Source organism: Oryctolagus cuniculus, assembly GCF_964237555.1.
Source record: "Oryctolagus cuniculus chromosome 16 unlocalized genomic scaffold, mOryCun1.1 SUPER_16_unloc_1, whole genome shotgun sequence".
In the NCBI taxonomy this organism is placed as follows: Eukaryota; Metazoa; Chordata; class Mammalia; order Lagomorpha; family Leporidae; genus Oryctolagus; species Oryctolagus cuniculus.
In genome coordinates this window covers 3654651-3679048 of record NW_027208201.1, presented here as the reverse complement: position 1 = coordinate 3679048, position 24398 = coordinate 3654651, and the positions used below count along the sequence as shown (strand labels likewise).

The window sequence follows — 24398 nt, the reverse complement described above, 5'->3', positions numbered from 1 at the left end:
GGAGATCTGTGTATGTCTCTGTCTGCCTCTCAAGTGGGCATACATGAGAAAAGATTATTCCAGAGCAATAACAATGAAAAAATGAAATCCATGCATGTTTTTTCATGATATATATTGTGGAGAACCCTCATATGCGTAGTTGTCACATTAAAAAGAAGATTATTTATTTGAAAGGCAGAGTTATGACCATTTGGTTCATGTCCCAAATGGCTGCAGCAGGTAGGGACCTGAGCTCCATCTGGGTCTTCCTCGTGGGTGCAGGGACTCAAGCATTTGAGCCATCACTGCCACCTCCCAGGGTGCACAGTAGCAGGAAGCTGGAGTCAGGCATGGAGCTGGGACTGGAACCCAGGCGCTCCCATGTGGTTTGCAGGCATCCCAGCAGGGTCTTCACCGCGAGGCCAAATGCCCACTCTGATCTGCTTGTGACTCCACGCCCATTGACCACTCCCTCCCTACGCTTTCCTCCTGTCCCCCAACCCAGCCTCTGGTGGCCATTCTACTCTCTACTTCCAGCTTTTTTTTTTTTTTTTTTTTTTTTGACAGGCAGAGTGGACAGTGAGAGAGAGAGACAGAGAGAAAGGTCTTCCTTTGCCGTTGGTTCACCCTCCAAAGGCTGCCTCGGCCAGCGCGCTGTGGCTGGCGCACCACGCTGATCCAATGGCAGGAGCCAGGTACTTCTCCTGGTCTGCCATGGGGTGCAGGGCCCAGGCACTTGGGCCATCCTCCACTGCACTCCCTGGCCACAGCAGAGAGCTGGACTGGAAGAGGGGCAAACGGGACAGAATCCGGCGCCCCGACCGGGACTAGAACCCAGTGTGGTGTGCCGGCGCAGCAAGGTGGAGGATTAGCCTAGTGAGCCGCGGCGCCGGCCAACTTCCGGCTTTTTTGAGACCGTGCAGCATTTGCCTGTCTGTGTGTAGCTTATCTCACTTAGCATAGTGCCTTCCAGAACTATTGATGCTGTGGCAGGTGATAGCATTTCATCCTTTTTAACAATCAAATAGTATTTCACTGTATATTTGTATCACATAATTCACCCATTCATCATTTCTGGAAATTTAATTAATTAATTTGAAGGAGGGAGGAAGAGAGAGAGAGAGAGAGAGAGAGTGTTCCCATCCATGGGTTCATTCCCCAGATGCCCACAATGGCCAGGAGTGGACTGGGGCTGAAGCTGAGGGCTGGGACTCTGTCTGTCCAGGTCTCCCACAGTGGTGGCAGGAACCCCATTACTTGAGCCATCACTGCTGCTTTCAGGATCTGCATTAGCAGGGAGCTGCAGTCAGCAGCCAGAGTTAGGTCCTCTGATACCAGACAAGGGCGTCCTATCTTCCTCTTAGGCTGAACGATTAGCCCTGTGGTTGAATATTTAGGTTGATGGCTATTATCCAAAGAACAGGATACATCAAGTGCTGTCAAGGATGTGGAGAAGGGAAAAGTCTTACGGCTGGTGATTCTTAATGGCTAATAATACAGCTGTCATCCCAGAACTGGGAATACGGCCTCAGGAGATGGAGTTGAGTGCAAACTTTGTCTGCCCGCCCATGTGGGTGGCAGCACTCCCCACAATGGGCCAGACTTGAAAGCAACCCCTGACCCGTGTCCCCCACCCAGGGCCCTCCTGCTCACCCGTCCTCTGCCTGTCTTTCGCCCTGCAGTGTGTCCCGGCATGGATATCCGGAACAACCTCACCAGACTGCATGAGCTGGAGAACTGCTCTGTCATCGAGGGCCACCTGCAGATCCTCCTGATGTTCAAGACGAGGCCTGAGGACTTCCGGGACCTCAGCTTCCCCAAGCTCATCATGATCACCGACTACCTGCTGCTGTTCCGGGTCTACGGGCTGGAGAGCCTCAAGGACCTGTTCCCCAACCTCACGGTCATCCGGGGCTCCAGGCTGTTCTTCAACTATGCGCTGGTCATCTTCGAGATGGTGCACCTGAAGGAGGTTGGGCTACACAGCCTCATGAACATCACCCGGGGCTCCGTGCGCATCGAGAAGAACAATGAACTCTGCTACTTGGCCACCATAGACTGGTCCCGGATCCTGGACTCAGTGGAGGACAACTACATTGTGCTGAACAAGGACGACAACGAGGAGTGCGGGGACATCTGTCCAGGCACCGCAAAGGGCAAGACCAACTGTCCTGCCACTGTCATCAATGGGCAGTTTGTCGAGCGGTGCTGGACTCACAGCCACTGCCAGAAAGGTACATGGCGGGGGCAGGGGTGGGGGCCTTGTGGGTTCCCGGTGCCTCGTTCTTAAGGCTTGGACGCCGGGTAGGGGCCTGAGAGCAGCCACCTGTGGCAAGGGGGTGGCAGAGGCTTTTTGCCAGGGCTTGGGTGGCGAGTGCTTTAGACTGCAGGTCACCTGGTCTCTGTCATGATTGGGTCATCTCCTGCTATCCCACAGAGATGCGTTTTTTTTTTTTTTCCAGTCAGAGTTATACAGAGAGAGACACAGAGAGAGAGTTATAGACAGTGAGAGACAGACAGAGAGAAAGGTCTTCCTTCCTTTGGTTCCCTCCCCTAATGGCCGCCACGGCTGGTGCTACGCTGATCCGAAGCCAGGAGCCAGGTACTTCCTCCCAGTCTCGCATGTGGGTGCAGGGACCCAAGCACTTGGGCCTTCCTCCACTGCCCTTCTGGGCCACAGCAGAGAGCTGGATTAGAAGAGGAGCAACTGGGACTAGTACCTGGCACCCCAACTGGGACTAGAACCTGGGATGCCGGCACCGTAGGCAGAGGATTAGCCAAGTGAGCCATGGCGCCAGCCAGAGATGCGTTCTTTAAGATTTATGTAGTTATTTGAAAAGCAGACTGACACTCAGAGGTGGAGAGAGAAACAGATCTTTTATCCTCTGGTTTGTTCCCTAAATGCCCACCATAGCCAGGGCTGGACAAGGCCAAAGCCAGGAGCCAGGGACACCATCCAGGTTTCCCATGTGGGTGTCACCTACTGCTTTCCCAAGGTGCATCAGCAGGGAGCTGGATTGGAAGCAGAGCAGTTGGGACTCGAACTGGCGCCTGTATGGGATGCTTGACCTTGCCCATGGCGGCTTAACCTGCTGCACCACAGCACTGGCCCCAGAGGATGCATTTATGATCCCAGGAGGTGCCTGAGACCATGGTTAGTCCTAATCCCTGTATATACTATGTTCTTTCCTATGCATCCCTGTGTTAAAACTTCGCTTATAAATTAGGCACAGATGAACAAAAACAGTCATAAAATAGAACACTTATAACAATATAGTCTAGTAAAGTTGCCAGCATCATGACTCCACATTTGGGGTCCTTATGAAGTAGAATAAGGGTGACTTGAATCCAGAGCACCATGACACACCGTGCAGTGGATCGAGAAACCAACGGCTGCTCATTGTGCAATGGGAGGGTAGCGTATACCATGTGGTTATGCCAGACAAAGAGGTGATTTATGTCTCATTGGGTGGTGCAAGAATTCTTCACGCTTGCTCAGAAGGCAATTTAAAATCATATGGATTGTTTATTTCTGGAGTCTTCCATTTAATGTTTCAGACTGTTATTGACTATGGGTGAGTGAAACCCAAAAATATGAAACCTTGGATAAGGAAGGAACAGGTGGATTCAACTCTTCCATTATAGCCTGCATCCACCGGCCTGCACAGATAGGCGGGTGTGGCTGTGTTTTGATAAAGCTTTATTGATAAAAACAAATCGTGGGCTGGTTTGGCCTGAGGGCCTATGCTTGCCACCTCCTGTGCCCAAGGGTGACCGCTCTTATGTTCCTCTTGCTTGGGAGAAGGGTAGAAGGGGAAGCGTGTGAATTTGGTTTTTAAAAAATGAGCAGTTTCTTATCGGATTGTGGAAGTTATCTTGCTTGCACAAGATATTTGGATAAAGACAGCTGCGGAGGAGCAAGGCGAGATGTCCATGAACGAGATGTCCGATGGATGGGGGCATGTCTCCTCGTAGTGGGCGTTCCTGTTGTTGGCTGAGAGCAGGGTCAATGATTCGGGGCTGGAGCTTTCCCTCCCAGCAGGGCTGCTTTCCTGGCTGAAGGTTCTGGGTGAGAGGCTCCTGCCAGGGTATTGCTGGAATAAGGAGCCCATGGACGGGAGAGAAGGCGCTGGCCCGCGCAGAGTGCTGCCTGGAAAACCTCCAGAGTTGACTGGGAGTCAGGACAGCGCCAGCTGCTGTCCCTGTTTCTTTGAACCTTTTAGGCTGGGTTTTTCTCATTTGGGTTTCTCGTGCTGCTCCTAGACTTTGTATGTAGTGTGTGCCTGGGGTGCCTCTGTGGCGTTTGGAAAATTCACCTGTGTGCAGTTTTCACCCGTTAACGCTTTGCACATTGCGCATTCAGAGCTGTTTGTTTGGAGCTGAGAATGACCTGAGTGTGTGTTGCTGGAGAAGCTGAGAATACAAGGGGGCTCAGAGGCGGGTTTTTGCACGAGCCTCTTCTGTCCTTTCTGCTTAGAAAGTCTTTATTTTAATTAGAATTATTATTAATTTTTAACTAAAGATTTATTTATTTGAAAGGCAGAGTTACAGAGAAAGGAAGAGAGAGATATGGCTGGCACCGCGGCTCACTAGGCTAATCCTCCGCCTTGCGGCGCTGGCACACCGGGTTCTAGTCCCTGTCGGGGTGCCGGATTCTGTCCCGGTTGCCCCTCTTCCAGGCCAGCTCTCTGCTGTGGCCAGGGAGTGCAGTGGAGGATGGCCCAAGTACTTGGGCCCTTCACCACATGGGAGACCAGGATAATTACCTGGCTCCTGCCATCGGATCAGCGCGATGCGCCGGCCGCAGCACACCGGCCATGGCGGCCATTGGAGGGTGAACCAACGGCAAAAGGAAGACCTTTCTCTCTGTCTCTCTCTCTCACTGTCCACTCTGCCTGTCAAAAAAAAAAAAAAAAAAAAAAAAAAAAAAAAAAAAAAGAAGAGAAGAGAGAGAGAGAGATCTGTCTACTGGTTCACTCCCCAGATAGCTGCAACAATTGAGGCCAGGAGCCAGGATCTCCATCTGCTGGTCTCCCACATAGGTGCAGGGGTCCAAGCACTTGGGCCATCTTCTGCTGCTTTCCCAGGTGCATTAGCAGGGAGCTGGATGGGAAGTGGAGCAGCTGGGACTCGAACTGATGCTCATACAGGATGCCAGCATGGCAGGCAGTGGCTTAACCCATTGTACCACAGCAACAGCCCCAGTTATTATCATTTTAAAAAATCACTTGTCAGGAGCATTTGGGATCCACTCATGCAGTGTGAGAGATTCAGATCAAGTTCGTCTCCCCCTCACAATGGGCTGGGGCCTCAGTGTCACTGCAGAAACCTCCCCTCTCTGGTGCTTTGGGGCTTTTTCCTGGGGGGAGGGGGGGACTAGTTGAGGAGGGGGAACGGAGGTGGGGCCGTTAAAGAAGATGGGACCCTCGTTGAGGGTCATCACTGGGGCCAAGATTGGCAAACATGGAGGCACCGTGGTGGGTTTGGGATTTTGTAGACAAGGGAGGGAATTTCTGTGTGGGGGGTGGTGGGCTTGGTGAATTGGGAGAGGGCAACACTTGCCCAAGGCCACACAGCTGGTAAAGAGCTCAGGGTGTGGGTGTTCAGATGCCTGCATCTCACCTCAGAGTGCCTGGCGCTGGTTTCCTGCTGATGTGCACCCTGGGGGGCAGCCATGATGGCTCAAGGACCTGGGTCTCTGCTGCCCACATGGGAGACCTGGATTGTGATCCAGGCTTCCAGCTTTGGCCACAGCTTGCTGTGCGTGTCTGGGGGGTGACCCAGAGAATGGGAGCCCTGTCTGTTTGTCTCTCTCTGTCCTTCTGTTTGTTTGTTTGTTTCTTTCTTTTTTTTTTTTTTTTGGACTGGCAGAGTGGACAGTGAGAGAGAGAGACAGAGAGAAAGGCCTTCCTTTGTCGTTGGTTCACTCTCCAATGGCCGCCGCGGCCGGCACACCGCGCTGATCCTAAGGCAGGAGCCAGGTACTTATCCTGGTCTCCCATGGGGTGCAGGGCCCAAGCACTTGGGCCATCCTCCACTGCACTCCCGGGCCACAGCAGAGAGCTGGCCTGGAAGAGGGGCAACCGGGACAGAATCCGGTGCCCCGACCGTGACTAGAACCCGGTGTGCCAGCGCCGCTAGGTGGAGGATTAGCTTGTTGAGCCGTGGCGCCGGCCTGTCCTTCTGTTTCTCAAAACTTTTTTTTTTAACCCCCCAAAATGCAAAACAAAAAGCCCTGGAGTTTGGGACAAGTCCATGGGAGACACACACAGAAAAGGCACATTTTCATTTGGGGGCTCCACTCTGGGCAGAAACGGGGGAGCCTCTTCCAGCTGGGCCATCAGAGGCAAGAGCCAGCCCTTTATTTTATTCCAGTGTTGAGTTCTCCAAATTTAGGTGCTGGGTTTAAGCGCTCCCGACTCAAGCATCCTGAGATGTAATTTAAGGCATTCCTCTGTGGATTCCTTTCTGTCTCTGTTTCAGTCAAAACATCCAGAATGGCATTATCTCTAGTTGAGTCTTCTGCTCGCTCATGTTTTCAGCAGCTTTTAAAAACAAACAGAAAAAAAGCCCTTTTGTTTTTGAGCCCAGGCTGGTTTTTCCAGCACGGGTTTTGTCACAGGGGGGACCGTGATATTGACACCTGCCAGGGTGCTGGGTTCCGGGATCTGGCATCCATCTCAGCTCCCATCCAGTGCGGGGTGGGGGTGGGGGCATCCCTGGGGTCCTGGCACGACGTGAAGAAAGACTGTTGCTTGGAGGCTGGCCCCGTCCAAGGATCGCTGGTCTCTGCCCCCACTCCATTTCTTTTTCTTTTTAAAAGATATATTTATTTATTTGAATGTCAGAGTTAAATAGAGAGAGAAGGAGAGGCAGAGAGAGAGAGAGAGAGAGACTTCCATCTGCTGGTTTACTCCCCAGTTGGCCACAACAGCTGGAGCTACACTATGCCAGTCCAAAGCCAGGAGCCAGGAGCTCCTTTCAGGTCTCCCACACATATACAGGGGCCCAAGCACTTGGGCCACCTTCTACTGCTTTCCCAGGCCATAGCAGAGAGCTGGATTGGAAGTGGAGCAGCTGGGGCTTGAACTGGCACCCATATGGGATACCGGCATTGCAGGCAGCAGCTTTACCTGCTACACCACAGCCCCAGCCCCAACCAGCTCCATTTCTTTGATTGTGATGACATATACAGCACGTGGCATTGATTGTCTCCACCATGTTTACGTGCACAGCTCAGCAGTAGTTAGCAGGTCCTGTGGCTGTGCAGACCTCACCAGAACTTCCTCCTCTCCCCAAACTGGCTCTCCATCCCCAGGAAACCCTCACTCCCCTGCCCCGGCACCTGCTTCCTGGCTCTGTGCATCTGAGGGCTCCAGGGACCTTCTGGGAGTGGGGTCCTACAGGCTGTGTCCTTTTGTGTCTGAGTTCGCTTCCTCTGAAAGGTGGAGCGGTTTTCTGTTGTTTGGATGGACCATGCTATGTTTGCCTATCCACTGGGGACACTCTGAACTGCTGCCACATTTTTAGCTGCTCTGGACCCAAATGTATGACTGTAACATTTACAAAAATCAATCAATTGGCTGGCGCCGCGGCTCAATAGGCTAATCCTCCACCTAGCGGCGCCGGTACACCGGGTTCTAGTCCTGTCAGGGTGCCGGATTCTTTCCCGGTTGCCCCTCTTCCAGGCCAGCTCTCTGCTGTGGCCAGGGAGTGCAGTGGAGGATGGCCCCCATGCACCCCATGGGAGACCAGGAGAAGCACCTGGCTCCTGCCTTCGGATCAGCGCAGTGCGCCGGCCGCAGTGCACCAGCCATGGTGGCCATTGGAGGGTGAACCAATGGCAAAAGGAAGACCTTTCTCTCTGTCTCTCTCTCTCACTATCCACTCTGCCTGTCAAAAAAAAAAAAAAAAATCAATCAATTAATCAATTGTTTAATTTGAGAGACACAGAGTGAGTACATGCCCACCTGCTGGTTCACTTTCCAAATGCCCCAGTGACCAAGGCTGGGCCAGGCTGAAGCCAGGAGCCAAGAACTCCATGTTGGTCTCTCACATGGGTGGCAAGGACTCAAGTTCTTGAACCATCACTGCTGCCTACCAGGGTGTATTAGCAGGAAGTTGAAATCAGGAGCGGAGTTTGGGACTCCAGTATGGGATGTGGGTGTCCCAACCTCTGCACCGAATCCCTGCCTCCCCCTCCCCCACCCGTATAAGTCTTACAGTGGGGAGCACTCAGGCACTGTGAGGTGTAGCAGCCTGCCCCTCCCCAGGCCCAGCATTGCCAGTAAGTGGTAGGGGTGGGGCTTGAAACTGGGGATTCTGGTTCTGAATCTGAGCTCTTGACTGCGTGCTTTCCTGTGCTCATGGTGGGAAAGTGATGAAGATCAAAGACTGTAGATGGAGAGAGGGAGAGAGAGAGAGAAAGAAGGAAGGAGGGAGGGACGGATGGATGGAGAGAAGAAGGAAACCCCTGGGAATCTGCTCCTGTCAAGCTTCTGGCCGCCCCCTTTTTTCATCCTTCTCACCCATCACACATTGACAGCCTCCCCCATCAGACTAAGCTCTGCAGAACGCGAGGACTGTGGTCTTCACTCAGTCCCCGGCACCTGTCATGGTACCTGACCCAGAGTCTACCGGCGGTGACGTGTTTCCTTGCTTCAGGAGATGGAGCTGGGAAGTGATTGTACTTCAGGCTTATCTGGTGTGAGGTCCTTGACCAGGGGTCAACAAGCTCTGGCCCATGACCAGATCCAGCCTGTTGACCATTGCCTTTCTGATGCCTGAAAGAATATTCTTCCTACTTTTCAGATGTTAGAGGGAAAAATCTAAATAAGAATGAAAAAAAAATTTTTTTTAAAAACTTACTTGTTTGGGGGCTGTCGCTGTGGTGCAGCGGGTTAACTCCCTGGCCTGAAGCTCCAGCATGCCATGTGGGCGCTGGTTCAAGACTCAGCTACTCCACTTCCGATGCAGCTCTCTGCTGTGGTCTGGGAAAGCGGTAGAAGATGGCCCAAGCCGTTGTGGCCAACTGGGGAGTGAACCAGTGGATGGAAGATCTCTCTCTTTCTCTCTTTCTCTCTCTCTCTCTGCCTCACCTCTCTCTGTAACTCTGACTTTCAAACAAACAAATAAATCTTTAAAAAAATTATCTTTTTTGTTGAAAGAGAGAGTGAGTTTCCATCTGCTGGTTCACTCCCCAAGTGACCACAACAGCTGGGGCTGGTCCAAGCCAAATCCAGGAGCCAAGAACTCCATCCAGGTCTCCCATAAGGGCAACAGGACCTTAAGTACTTGGACCATCACCTGCTGCCTCCCAGGCACATTAGCAGGAAGCTGGGTCAGAAGTGCAGAGGAGCCAGGACTTGAACCAGCTCTCTGGTATGGGATGCAGCCGGTCCAAGTGGCAGCTGAACCCACTGCCCCACACCTCACATTTCAGAGGTAGATATTTGGGGCTGCTTGGGATGCCCACGCTCCATGCTGGGATGCTCGAGTTTGAGTCCTAGCTCAGCTCCTGCCTCCAGCTCCTTGCTAATTCACGCACACTCTGGGATGCAGCAGTGTTGGAGTCCCTGCTACCAGATGGAGCTCCCGGCTCCTGGCTTCAGCTTGGCCCAGCCCCTGCTGTTGCAGGCATTTAGGGAGTGAACCAGTGGATGGTACATCTCTGTCTGCCCATCTCTGTCTTGTCCCTCTGCCTTTCAAATAATTAAATGTTTAAATTGCTGGCCCCTGTTCTCCTCTGTGTGCCTTATAGAGATGAGTGGGCGTTCAGGAATGGAAGTGGAAGGGGCAGCTGTGGAAGTTGGGAGTGGCTCAGCCTTAGGCTGTTATGGCACCTTTGCCTTTGGTTGGTACCCAGGGTAGGAGTTGCAAGGCCTCTGGTGCCATCCGTGCCTCTCAGGAGCTTTGGGTGAGGCTGGGGAGTGGGAAGGGGGCATCGATCAAGCTGTGTGAGGCAGCACAGCCTGCAGGGATGACCCAGGGCAAGGCGAGCCCGGCCACCCCCACCAGGTGAGTCACTGCGTCCAGCGGTTATGGACGTGTTTGGAAAACGTGATGTTCTCCAGATAACACCCAGAATATTGATAAATTGAATTCCTCTGTGGCTGTGTCACTGCTGTCCATGCAGAGAACAGGAAAGACTGAGGCATGAGCTCCAGGACTGGAGTCCAAACCACAGGCAGAGATAGGAGTATCCAGTCTGATGGGCCGTGCGCATCTTCGATTCGTCTCTGTTGCATCCTGTTTTGTTGAAGATCTTTTTAAAATTCCAGGGGAGAGATGAAGGCATGACATGGAAAGATTCTGTCTTTGCTATTTGTTTTGTTTTTAGATTTTTTTAAAGGTTTATTTATTTATTTGAAAGTCAGAGTTACACAGAGAGAGGAGAGGAAGAGAAAGAGAGAGAGGTCTTCCATCTGCTAGTTCACTCCCCAGATGGCTGCAACGGCCGGAGCTGTGCCTATCTGAAGCCAGGAGCCAGAAGCTTCTTCTGGGTCTCCCACGTGGGTGTAGGGGCCCAAGGACCTGGGTCATCTTCTACTGCTTTTCCAGGCCATAGCAGAGAGCTGGATGGGAAGTGGAGCAGCTGAGTCTCGAACTGGTGTCCATGTGAGATACCGGTGCTTCAGGCCAGGGCATTAACCCACTGCACCACAGTCCCAGCCCCTAGATTTTTTTTTTTTTTTTTAGTTTGAAAGAGTCTCAGGCATGCGCATACACACACACAGAGAGAGAGAGAGAGAGAGAGAGAGAGAGAGAGAGGTCTTCCATCTACTGGTTTACTTTCCAGATGGCTGCAATAATCAGGGCTGGGCCAGGTTGAAGCCAGGAGCCAAGGATTCCGTCTGGGTCTCCCATGTGGGTGGCAGGGGCCCAGGTACCTGAGCCATCACTGCTGCCTCCCAAGGTGTGCAGTAGCAGGAAGTGGAGCCCGGACTTGAGCCCAGGTGCTCTGATGTGGGATGTGGGTGTCCCAGCGGTGGTGTAGCTGCTTTGCTGCCTGCCCACCCCAGATACTTAGGGCTCCCACTGCAGGAAAGAACAGGGATTCCAGGGAGCCCTTTTCTGAGGACTGAGGGCAAATCACCACTGGCGTTTGTGGGAGGAGACCAGATTGTCCCAGGTGGGAGTGGCAAGTGATGCTGAGAGGCAGAGTGAGGGCAGGGTGTCCCAGGAGGGTGCAGTGGCGATGACGAGGTGCAGAGGTCTCTCTTGGAGAAGAGTGGGAAGGCTGTGGGTTTGGGTGAGCCTTTGATGTATCTGTGAAAAGGCTGCTAGAGGGGCTTTGGATAGGCACAGCTCTGGCTGTTGCAGCCATTTGGGGAGTGGACCAGCGGATGGAAGACCTCTCTCTCTGTAACTATATCTCTCAAATAAATAAATAAGATCTTAAGAAGTTAACTCCAGGCCGGTGCCGCGGCTAATCCTCCGCCTTGCGGTGCCGGCACACCGGGTTCTAGTCCCGGTTGGGGCACTGGATTCTGTCCCGGTTGCTCCTCTTCCAGGCCAGCTCTCTGCTGTGGCCCGGGAGTGCAGCGGAGGATGGCCCAAGTGCTTGGGCCCTGCACCCGCATGGGAGACTAGGAGAAGCACCTGGCTCCTGCCATTGGATCAGTGCGGTGCACTGGCCGCAGTGCGCCGGCCCCGGCGGCCACTGGAGGGTGAACCAACGGCAAAAGGAAGACCTTTCTCTCTGTCTCTCTCTCTCTCTCACTGTCCACTCTGCCTGTCAAAAAAAAAGTTAACTCCATTGGAAGGAAGGAAGGAGAAAGGGAGAGAGGGAGGAAGGCAGGAGATAGAAGGGAAGAAAGAGGGGAATAATATCATTATATTAGAATTGTATCTATGAACTACATTGATTCTGTTCTCTTTTGTATTAATATCATATTAACAAGGAAAAAAAGTATCAGAAAATAAATTTTTAAGTTAGGTGATTATGGTTTATTCTATCTCCCTCCTTTCCTTCCTCCCTCCCTCTCCCTTTCTCTTTCCTGTCTCCTCTCTCTCTCACTCTTCTCACTATTTCTTGCAATGTTATTATACTTTCAACTTTTCTTCCTAAAAATTTTTATTTACTTATTTATTATTTGAATGGCAGAGAGAGAGAGAGAGAGCAGGAGAGAGAGGTCTCCCACCAATGGGTTCACTTCCAAAGTCCCACATGGTCAGCATTGGGCCAGGTCAAATGCAGGAGCCAGGAACTTGGTCCAGGTCTCCTAATTACGTGAGCCATCACCTGCTGCCTGCTTCCCAGGTACATTAGCAGGGAGTCAGAGTCAGGAACCGAGCCAGGACTCAAACCCAGGCTGGTTCATGTCCTGGCTCCTCTGCACAGTGATATGGGATGTGGGAGACCCTAGCAGCTTTTTTTTAAAAAATATTTTATTTATCTATTTGAGAGGCAAAGTTATAGACAAAGAGAGGAAGAGACAGAGAGAGAAGTCTTCCATCCACTGGTGCACTCAGATGGCCACATGGCTGGAGTTGGGCTGATCCGAAGCCAGGGGCCAAGAGCTTCTTCTGCGTCTTCCATGCGGGTGCAGGGGCCTGAGGATTTGGACCATCTTCCACTGCTTTCCCAGGTGCACTAGTAGAGAGCTGGATCAGAAATGGAGCAGCCGAGACTCGAACCATCACGCATGTGGGTTGCCAGCAAAGTAGGCAGAGGATTAATCTACTGCACCATAGCGCTGGCCCCGTTACATATTTTTGATTAACAAGATCAACAAGTAAGAAGTAAAAATACCCTTGTTCAGTGGGAATATAGGCAAGGGCTATTAACAATAATGAAACGATATTGTTACCATTTTTCTGTTTTATTAGTTGCTGTTATTCATGTCTCTTTAAAAATTTGTATTTCTTTGAAAGGCAGAATGATAGGGAGAGGGAAAAAGAGAGAGAGGGAGGGAGGGAGGGAGGAAGGAAGATCTCTTCCATCTGCTGGTTCACGCCCCAAATGGCCACAACAGCAGGGCTGGATTTGGTTGAAGCCAGAAGCCAGGAGACTCATCTGGGTCTCCCACATGGGTGCAGGGGCCCAATCACTTGAGCGATGTTCTACTGCTTTCCCAGGTGCATTAGCAGGGAGCTGGATAGGAAGTGGAGTGATCAGGACATGAACCAGTGCCCCTTATAGGATGCTGTTTGAGAGAAAGTGGAGGACATGTTTGCAGGTGAGGTCTCAGGGAGACAGATGAAGGTGGCTTGAGTAGACCTGAGTCCCAAGAGTTGCCAACTTAGAATCAAAGAAGTTGGAAAATGACATGGTTGGTTTTCTCCCTAACCTGACGTGTCACTCTTGCCTACACAGAGGCAAATGCCTTGCTAGGTTTCCCCAGCTTGGTGAAGACCTTGGAAAGGTTCTATCCAGCCAGGAATGAGAATCTGTCCCTTTTTTTTTTTAATTTAAAGGTTTAGTTTATTTGAAAGGCAGAATTATAGAGGAAAAGAGACAGAGGGAGACAGAGAAATTTCCCATCTGTTGGTTCATTCCCCAAATGGCTGCAGTGCCAGGACTGGGCCAGGCCAAAGCCAGGAGCTTCATCCTGGTCTCCCATGTGGGTGCAGGGGCCCAAGCACTTGGGCTATCTTCCACTGCTTTCCTAGGTGCATTAACAGGGAGCTGCATCAGAAGTGGAGCATCCAGGACTCCAACTGTTGAGACAGGAATCCAGAGGGAGGGGAGGGGCCAGTCTTCCAGGTTTATTTCCTGTTAAACAACCTTCTTGTGAGAACGAACTGGGTCCCATGAGAACTACATTAGTATCTTCCAAGGGGCACTGCCCCCATTGACCTCACCACCTCTTAAAGGCCTCACCACCATCAGCACGCTGAGGACCAAGTTCCTAACCAAATCAAACTACAGCAGAGGGTGGCAGAACCATCTCAGCTGTTCAGTGAGAGCCCCACAAGCCCTGTACCCCACTCAGGTTGCAATGAATTCAGATTAAACACAATTGGCCACTTGTCCTCCCCACATTTAGATAATGCGGGTGTAGAATTTCTTTTTAGAGTTCTCTGGACATGGTACAGCTTTCAAGCGTTTCACTGGGTGATTCAAGACTGCTGTGGAGTCAGTTGAGCCTGGGTTTGAAACCTCTCTGTGTTGTGTGCTCTTGGACTAGTTGTTCTAGCTTTTCTGAGCTTGTCTCCTGCTCTGGAATTGGGGTCATGATCGAGGGGGAAGCAGTCTCCAAAGGTTTTTCTTCTCACCAGCATCCCCTCTGTTGATCAGAATCAAAATCCTGGTCCTCGTTTTCACTTTGACTTGTGATGAGATTCCTCCTTACATATAAAGCACAGCGTTGCACGCTTGCTTGACGTCTGCACCCCTCTGAGTCCCTGGGATAGAGGAGGGAGTGGTTGAGATGGTGGAGTCCAACGAAGAGGCTATTGTGAGGATGTCTGAGAGACAGAGGAACCAGGAAAGGGCAGGTGTCTGCATCTTCCTGGCCTCTCAGCTGTGGAGGATGGAGCCCTGCCTTCCAGCTTCCACGGAATGGTGGGGGTGTGGGTAGGCGGCAGTAGACTCAGGACAGGGAAGGCATTGTGGGAGAGAACCTTAGCCTGGCTTTGTCTTCCTGGATCAAAGCTGAGCATCTCGGTTGACTCATGATTTCCAGGCACAAGGGTCTGTTCAGGTTCAGGTGAGCCATGGGCCAGCTGCTGGTGGTTCCCCCCAGGGCAGCAGATCTCTCCCTACCGGGAAATGTGCATCTGTCAGCTTCTGCTGTGTAACAAACAGCCCACCCGGAGGTGTTGTGATGCTTGCACATGGTAGTCATGTAGCTCAGGCCGCCGTGGGCTGTCTGGTGTGGATGTACCAGCTGACCCTGGGCCTGGGCTGAGGTCTGGGGTAAGCCAGTGGGTGGTCTGCCTGCTGCACAGTCCAGCGTGGCCCCGCTCACATGTCTGGTGGTTGGCTGGGGTGCCCTGGTCTGCCTCCCAGGTTGGACTTGGAGGTTCTGGGACAGGTAGGACATCAACCCCAACAAGCATGTTCCATGGTTCTGGCTGCATTGTGTGCACTGTGGACCTGTGGGCTTCAGCAAGGCGTAGGGTGGAGGGGAGCTTGAAGATGGAGGATGCAACTCTGCTGGCCCATGAAGGGGCTGCACTGGCGGCCGATTTTGGCAAATGCTGTAGACTCACCAGGGTAAGGAGCATGGTGGGGCCCGTGATGCATTTTAGCCAGGATTTAGCTCTCAGTGATGGAGAACATGAAATGGTTTTCCTGAGTCATCATTTCATCTCCTGAGTTCCCATGATTAAATGATCAGCCTTCCCCAGAAATTCTTGATGTTTTCTTTAATAGAAGGTGTGTTTTTTTTTTTTTTTTTTGACAGACAGAGTGGACAGTGAGAGAGACAGAGAGAAAGGTCTTCCTTTGCCATTGGTTCACCCTCCAATGGCCGCCACGGCCGGCGCGCTGCGGCTGGCGCACGCGCTGATCTGAAGCCAGGAGCCAGGTGCTTCTCCTGGTCTCCCATGAGGTGCAGGGCCCAAGCACTTGGGCCATCCTCCACTGCACTCCCTGGCCACAGTAGAGAGCTGGCCTGGAAGAGGAGCAACCGGGACAGAATCCGGCACCCCGACCGGGACTAGAACTCGGTGTGCTGGCACCACAAGGCGGAGGATTAGCCTATTGAGCTGCGGCGCCGGCCTAATAGAAGTTTTAATTGGCACAAAATAATTGTATGCACAATAGGCTACATGGGCGATATCAGAGCAGGTGTATGTGTGTAAATGATCATACTGGGCTGACTGGCAGGTCCCTCACCTCAAACAGCCATCATTTCTTTGTGTCTGGAATATTTAAAAATCTCTCATTTGGCTATTGTGGAATATATAGTAAAGATTTTTTTAAAAAAGATTTATGATTTATTTATTTATTTGGAAGCCAGAATTATAGAGAGGCAGAAGGAGAGAGAGAGAGAGAGAGAGAAAGAGACCATTATTCATCCGCTGGTTCACTCCCCAAATGGTCACAACAGCTGAAGCTGGGCTGATCCAAAGCCAGGAACCAGGAGCTTCTTCCTGGGTTCCGACACAGGTGCAGGGGCCCAAGCACTTGGGACATCTTCCACTGCTCTCCCAGGCCATTAGCAGAGAGCTGAATCAGAAGTGGAGCAGCCAGGACTTAAACTGGTATCCATAGGGGATGCCGACACTTCTTTACCTGTTGCGCTGCAGCGCTGGCCCCATAGTAAAAATTTTTGGAAGATTTAATGATTTATTTGAAAAGCAGAGTGACAGAGAGAGAGAGAGAGAGATCTTCTATCCCCTGGTTCACTCCTCAGATGGCTGCAACTGCCAGGGCTGGGCCAGGTTGAAGCCAAGAACTCTGTCTGGGTCTCTCATGTGGGTAGCAGGGGCCCAAGTACTCGTGACATCATTCTGCCTTCAGGGAGCATTAGCAGGAAACTGGATTGGAAGTGGGACTTGAACTAGTGCTCATATGGGATGCCAGTGTTGTAGGTATTGTCTTAAAATGCTGTGCCACAATGCCAGCTCCAAATATACAATAAATGTGATGTTTCTTTGACATGCATCGATGACAAACAAAAGCCTTTGGTTTGTTTCTAGGGTATCAATAATGTTTTATTCTTCTGTCTCATTCCTACTCTGATACTATGTTAATTTAACAATTATCAATTTAGAATGTTCTGTTAAATGATCTAATTTTCCCTATTAAACCTTTTCAAAAATGTTTATTTCTCTGTTGAACTTAAAAATTTCCAAATCTTCACTTGATCTTGGCCAAAAGGCTGAGAAAATATAGAATTTCCAGACCTTTACCCCAGCACATATAAAATCCACTGAGATATTGGTTAAAAATATTTATTAAAAGTTTAATTCAACTTTTTTTTAAAAAGAATTATTTTATTTATTTGAAAGACAGAGTTACAGAGAGAAGTAGAGCCAGAGAGAGAGAGGTCTTCCATTCTGCTGGTTCACTCCCCAGATGACCGCAACGGCCAGAGCTGAGCTGATCTGAAGTCAGGAGCCAAGAGCTTCTTCCAGGTCTCCCATGATGGGTGCAGGGGCCTAAGGACTTGGGCCATCTTCCATTGCTTTCCCAGGCCATGGCAGAGAGCTGGATCTGAAGAGGAACAGCCGGCGCTCAAACCGGTGCCCATATGGAATGCTGGCACTGCAGGCTGGGGCTTTAACCCACTGTGCCACAGCGCCGGCCCCTAATTCAACTTTTAATTAAAAATTTTAAACCCAAAAATTAATTTGAGACATCACTATTTTTGTATTACTTTCTTTCCATGCAGATAATGTAATTTTAAAAAGTTTAATGTATTTTTATTTATCTTAAAGGTAGAGAGACAAACAGAGAGAGAGGTCTTCTATCCACTGGTTCACTTCCCAAATGGCTGCAACAGCCAGGGCTGGGCCAGGCAGAATCCAGGGGCCATGAACTCCATCTGGTCTCCCATGTGGGTGGGAGGGGCCAAATTATTCTTTTAGCGTTGTGTTGAGTGTGGCTGGCTAGCTTGCTTTGTTTTTGTTTTGCTTTTGGGATTTTTGATATCTGTGTTCTTGTGGGTAATGATGCTGTGTCTTTGGCTTGTGTTATTCTGCATTCTGTCCATCTGATTTTGCCAGCAGGTATTCTAGTGATTCTAGCTGCATACAATGAATTGAGCAGATTTCCACTTTAACTGTTTCAGAATGATATAATCAGGATTCACAATTGCTTGAACAACTGAGTGTTTCTTGGGAAGTCTTATCATGTTCTATAGCATTGTGGGGAAGTAATTCTTTCAGTCACTCTTTAAAAATCTCATACCAGACAGCTGGAGGGGTCAGCCTAAAGTCTCTTAACCTCGGGTCACATCTTTCTGTGATCTGTTTTCTTGGCAGTCGTCAAGATTTTCAGTCAACAGCCTGTGCTGTGCTTGCTATAATCCTGCTTGTACATTCTCCTTCACCCCTTTGTACGTTGGCCAGTTTTGCTTATTTTTCTCAGAAAGCCAGATTTTAGGAGGGCTGGCGCGGTGGTGTTGTAGGTAAAGCCACTTCCTGGTATGCTGGCATCCCATGTAGGCACTGTGGCACTGGCTGGCTGCTCCATTTCCCATCCAGCTCCCTGCTAATGGCCTAGGAAAAGCAGTGATTATGGCCCAAGTGCTTGGGCCCCTGCACCCACATGGGAGACTTGGAGGAAACCTCTGGCTCCTGGCTTTGGCCTGGCCCAGCCCTGGCTGTTGTAGCTATCTGGGGAGTGAACCAGTGGATGGCAGATCTCTCTTTTTGTCTTTCCTGCTCTCTCTCTGTAACTCTGTACTTCATATAAATAAATACGTCTTTAAAATAAAAAAAGAAAGAAACCCAGATTTTGGGTTTATTCATTAACTCTGTTTTTTTTCCCCATGAGTCAGCACTTACTGTTATAATCTGAATTCTTTTTAAGATTATTCTGAGTCATGGCTTTGCATGTTTCCCCTAGTACAGAGTGGTTATTGGAGGAGTGAGTAAATTAATGAAAAATCAAATTGCATTCATTTAAAACACTTACATGTCTTAAGGCCAAGAATTTACTTGACAGTGCAGCTTTGGCTGCTTCCGTGAGTTTTGGCCTTACAGAGGTTCCTCAACTTACAATAGATTTTTATTTCAATAGCCTCATTGTAACTTGAAAATATTGCTGGTCATTTAATACCCCTAACCTGTGGAACATCATAGTTTAGCAACACAGTACACCATAGACCATCAGTTGTTTGCTGTCCTAGCCACATGGCTGGCTGGGAGCTGCCTAGTATTACAAGAGTGTCTTACTACACATTGCTGCCCTAGGAAAAGACCCAAGAAGACATCCAAGGATGTTTGCTACTGGTTTTGCATCATGGTAGGGTCAAAACATTGCTAAGCTGAAACTTCCTAAGCTGGGACGGCCTGTGCTTTCTAAAGAGCTTATGATCATCATTTTTATTTGTTAGTTTGCATCCCCCGATCATGAACACTGCTGTTGAGAGCTTGTCTTTCAATCATTTCAAATAAATCATCTCATTTTATCATTGTAGCCTTTCTGTGAGTTATCATCTTTTTATTTTTTAAAATATTTTATTTATTTGAGAGGTAGAGTTAGAGAGAGAGAGAGGGAGAGGGAGAGGGAGAGTGAGAGGGAGAGAGAGAGAGAGAGAGAGAGAGAGAGAGAGAGAGGTCTTCCATCCACTGGTTCACTCCTCAAATGGCTGCAACAGCAGGAGCTGAGCTGATCTGAAGCCAGGAGCTTCTTGGGTCTCTCACATGGGTGCAGGGGCCCAAGGACTTGGGCCATCCTATACTGCTTTCCCAGGCCACAGCAGAGAGCTGGATCAGAAGTGGAGCAGCCAGGACTCAATGGGATGCCAGTGCTGCAGGTGGAGGCTTAGCCTACTATGCCACAGCACCAACCTGAATTATCATCTCTTTCTCTCTCTCTAAACATTATTTGACAGGTGGAGTTACAGAGAGAGAGACAGACAGATATTGATTTTCTATCCACTGTTTCACTCCCCATATGAGTGCAACATCCAGGGCTGGGCCAGGCTGAAGCTGGGAGCCTGGAACTCCATCTGGGTCTCCCATGTGGGTGGCAGGGGCCCAAGCAATTGGACCATCCTCTGCTGCTTTCCCAGGTGCATTAGCAGGGACCTGGATAGGAAGTGGAGCAGGTGAAACGAACCGGTGCTCAAAAGGGGTGCTGGTGCCGCAGGTAGCAGCTTAACCTGTTGTGTGGCGACGCTGGCCCCTTTCCTGCTCTTACTGACCATGGAACTGAACTCCATGAGAGGCTGAGGGACTTGTCCCCAGGTCATACACATAATGGAATAGGGGCTGGAATTTAGTCCATGGTCTGTTTTGATTCTAAACCACATATCTTCTGACTGTATTACACCACCTCTGCACTTGAGTGAATTTTAATCACTTAGTTGTTAAGGTTCTTAAAAAAAAAATTAACTTTTGGTTCAGATGCCTGCATCCCACATTGGAGGGCCTGGGTTTGAAGTCTGGCTCTCATTCCCGTCTCCAGCTTCCTGCCCATGCTCACCCTGGGAGGCAGAGGTGATGGCTCAAATAGTTGGGTTCCTGCCACTCCCACGTAGAGACCTGGATTGCATTCCTGGTTCCTGGTCCTAAGTCCAGCCCTGGCTGATGCGGGCATGTGGGTAATGACATGCTCTCCTTCTCTTTCTCTCTCTCTCTCTCAAATCAATTTTTTTATTTTTGTTTATTTATTTTTTTGACAGAGTGGACAGTGAGAGAGAGAGAGAGAGAGAGACAGAGAAAGGCCTTCCTTTGCCATTGGTTCACCCTCCAATGGCCGCCGCGGCTGGCGCGCTGCGGCCGGCACATTGCGCTGACCTGAAGCCAGGAGCCAGGTGCTTCTCCTGGTTTCCCGTGGGATGCAGGGCCCAAGGACTTGGGCCATCCTCCACTGCACTCCCTGGCCACAGCAGAGAGCTGGCCTGGAAGAGGGGCAACCAGGACAGAATCTGGCGCCCCCACCGGGACTAGAACCCAGTGTGCCGGCGCCGCAGGTGGAGGATTAGCCTATTGAGCTGCGGCGCCAGCCTCAAATCAACTTTAAAAATTAACTTTCCATGTTAACAATTATTTCATTCTCCCATGGATTTTTTTTTTTAAATAAATAACTTGTTTGAGACAGTGGCCCCTGATGCGACCTTGGAGTGTGTGCATTTTTACTTGCTTGTGGCTTCTTGGTAGCAGAGTGACTGTTCTGTCGGCTTTCCATAAAAAGTGACATGGTCGATTGAAAAGCAGGCGACTTCAGTGTTGTGAGCTTAGAATCTACAGACTCAAAAGGGAAAGTTTCCACTGACACAAATGTGTCTAGTCGGAATAAGAAACACGGTCTCGCCCTCTGTTCATTAGCCTAGCTGTCTTCCCCACAAGGTGGCCGGAACCTGTTTCCCTGGTCACCCTTTCTGTCTCCTTCCCTCACCCCGGGCTGCTGGTTTGGGCCTGGGCAGGGTGTGACTTGTGGATCCACGGATCGATCAGGTGTTCAGGGGCCCGGGTGCCTCTGTCTCAGCCTGAGAATGTGGATCTGTGGCTGGCCGGGGGACTGATCAGGGGATCACGGATGGTGGCCCTTCCGTTCTATTTCTGTGTCTCTGTCTCAGCGTGAGGGTGTGGATGCACTGCCGGCCGGGTGATCGATCAGGTGCTGCTCCTGCTATTTCTGTGCCTGTCTCTGCAGGAGGACGCCGCAGTGCCCGTGTGACTCGCTGGGACGCCGAGCGATGAGATTTTCCTTCACACTGGGCCATGATTCATGCTGGGTTTTACGGGCTGTCTCACGTTAGAAGTATTACGGCAGCAGTTCTTGTCTGAAATCTAATAAGGGTTTTAATCTGGCGCCTGGAGCCCATGCTCCTTGCACTTCCACTGTTCATGTGGGGAGGAAACGATTGGGAGGTTTCGCTGACACCGGCCCAGAGCTGCCTGTCTCCTCGTTTTCTCTGCTTTGGCTGCCGCTGGGGGCAGGAAATGGGGTCCTGCTTTAGATTAGTTTTCTTTATTGTGTTTTTTGGGGGGAATCTTTGTTTTTAGACTTACATTTTTTTTCTGTATTTATTGGAGAAGTAGAGTTATATTTATAGAGAGGGAGAGATCTTCAGTTCGCTGGTTCGATCCCCAAATAGCCATCATGGCTGACTGGGCCCGGAGCTTAGAACTCTATCTGGGTCTCCCACGTGGGAGACTCTGTCCACTTGGGACATCTTCCACTGCTTTCCCAGTTATATAAGCAGGGAGCTGGAGTGGAAGTGGAGCAGCCGGGATATGAACTGGTGCCTATATGGAATGTGGGCACTGCAGGCAGCAGCTTTACCCACTGCACCATAGCATCACCCTGGGCCAGGGAGTGGCAAATTGAAAGCAATATTTTTTTCATTTTATTTGAAAGGCAGAGAGATGCACACTCAGGGAGACAGACACAGAGATCTTCCATTTTCTGGGTCACTCCCCAAATGCCCATAACAGCTGGGGCTGGGCCAGGCGAAAGCTGGGAGCCAGGAGCTCCATCTGGGTCTCCTGTGTGGGTGGCAGGGGCCCAACACTTGGGCCATCCTCTGACGCCTCCCAGGATGCAACTTAGGGAGCTGGATCAGAAGCTGAGACAGGACTCACACCCAGGTGCTCCAGTGTAGGATACAGTGTCCTAAGCGACAGCTTAATGCTAGACCAAATGCTGGCCTCTTTATTGGAACTAGCTTCTGAGACACGTGCCGTGCAAATGTTTTCAGCTTCACAGTTTTACACCCTAAGTCTTGTTTTATTTAACATGGACTCAGAGACTGGTTTCAAATGTCCTTAAATTAAATATTGATGACTAAGAGAGTGGGCTTAAAGTGTTCTCACCACAAAACATGATAAATCGACAGTGTAATGCATGCATTAACCATCTTGACTTAGTCATTCCATGGTGTATAGGAATTTTAAGAACATCATGTGTGATAAATATATATACGATTTTTGTTTATCTGTTAACACAGGCCAACAAATTCATTTAAATTTAAAATTTATTGAACTCAGAAAGAGGAACAAAAAGGATTAGGGATATTTCTTCTCCAAAGTAATTAACAATATAAAGATGGTTCATTTTTTTTTTTTTAAAGATTTATTTATTTACTTGAAATGCAGAGTTACAGAGGGAGAGAGAAAGAGGGACAGAGACAGATGGAGATCTTCCATCCGCAGGTTCACTCCCCAAGTGGCTGCAATGACTGGGGCTGGGCCAGGCTGAAGCCAGGAGCCTGGAACTCCATCAGGGTCTCCTATGTGGGTGCAAGGGCCCAGGCACTTGGGCCATCCTCCGCTGCTTTCCCAGGCCATTAGCAGGGAGCCGGATCAGAAGTGGAGCAGCTGGGACTCAAACTGGTGCCCATATGGAATGCTGGTGTTGCAGGTGGCAGTTTTACCCTCCATGCCACAACTAAATGTTGACCCAGATGCAGTGCTGCACACATTTTGAACAGATTCACAGCAAATTTGGCTTCCTGATCAGCAGAATTTTTTCTTTTTGTTTACCAACTATTTAGGTCTGTACAAGCATCTAACATTTTTAAAAAACTATTTGAGAGGTACAGAGAGAGAGAAAGAGCACATGCATGAGCCTTCCCAAATGCCGAGTCACTCTGTAAATGCCTGCGGTGGTCAGGGCTGCTCCCAGGCCTGCATTGTTAGTGGGAAGCTGGATCAGGAACCAGAGCTGGTCCTGGAACCCAGGTACTCCAGTGTGGGACACAGGTATCTCAATGGTGTCCTCACCACCAGGCCTAACACCCAGCCCCAGCTGTAGCTTTAAAGTTGATTTTAGGAGCTGCCATCATCTGCCGACCTCAAACTCGCGAAAGTGCAGATGTTGACCAGCCACATTCCCAGAAGGTCCTTGTTGGGGTGATTAAGGCTGTAGGTGAGTTTTCCTCTCTACCCACTGCAGAGAGGAATTTAAATTAAAAATATCTACTTATTTGAGAGGCAGAGTTACAGAGAGTGGGAGAGACAGAGATAAAGGACTTCCCTCCACTGGTTTACTCCCCAAATGGCTGCAGTGGCCCAAGGTGAGCTGATCCAAAGCCAGGAACCAGGAGCTTCTTCTGGGTCTTCCCACACAGATGCAGGGGCCCAAGGACTTGGGCCATCTTCTACTGCCTTCCCAGACCATAGCAGAGAGCTGGATTGGAGATGGAGCAGCCGGGACTCGAATTGGTGCCCATATGGGATGCCAGTATTGCAGGTGGTGGCTTTACCTACTATGCCACAGTGCCAGTTCCTAATAAATAAATCTTAAAACAATTTAAAAAAATTTATTCAAGAAGTTGACAGAGAGTGCTTCTATTCACTGATTCATTCCCAAAATGCTTACAACGTCCGGGCCTGGTCTCCCCCGTGAGTGGCAGGGACCCAGTCAGTTGAACTGTCTCCTACTTCCTCCCAGGGACTATGACATGAGATGCAGGTATCTTAGCTGCTAGACCAAATGCCCACCCCTATTTACGTATTTTTTATTTTTTTGAGGAGGAGGAGTGTGGAGAGAGAAGTGGATAGGAGTCCTGGTTACTCTAGGTTTCTCCCGCTGCTCATGCTACATTCACCCCAGCGTAGCATCTGCCTGAGACACACTGTTTGAAAGGTTGGAGCAATGTTGGCTGGTGGTGGTGGACAGGATCCACTGCCACTAGCAGTTAGGGTTCAAAAGCCTAGAATCTGGAAAGAGGTGCAAGGATGTGTGGCAGGTTCCTGGCCAAGAGACACAGGCCTGGCCACCTGGTGCCTTTGAACTCTCTTATCAAGACAACCCCATGGATTTGAGCACAGAGACTATCAAGCGCAGAAAACTGTGTTTTCTCTCTGGCTGAATTGCTGGCACATTCCACGGAGACCCCCTGCTT

The 24398-nt window shown here is 50.2% G+C and overlaps 1 protein-coding gene across 4 annotated transcripts in view; it reads left to right on the top strand.

Moving 5' to 3' along the window:
- Positions 1 to 24398, top strand: part of INSR (insulin receptor) — a 139448-nt gene that overhangs the window by 19718 nt on the left and 95332 nt on the right. For all 4 annotated transcript variants that reach the window (XM_017337975.3, XM_017337974.3, XM_017337973.3 and 1 more), the window contains exon 2: positions 1662 to 2213. In XM_017337975.3, the coding sequence (XP_017193464.2) occupies positions 1662 to 2213 (552 nt within the window). The remainder of the gene's footprint in view (positions 1 to 1661; positions 2214 to 24398) is intronic.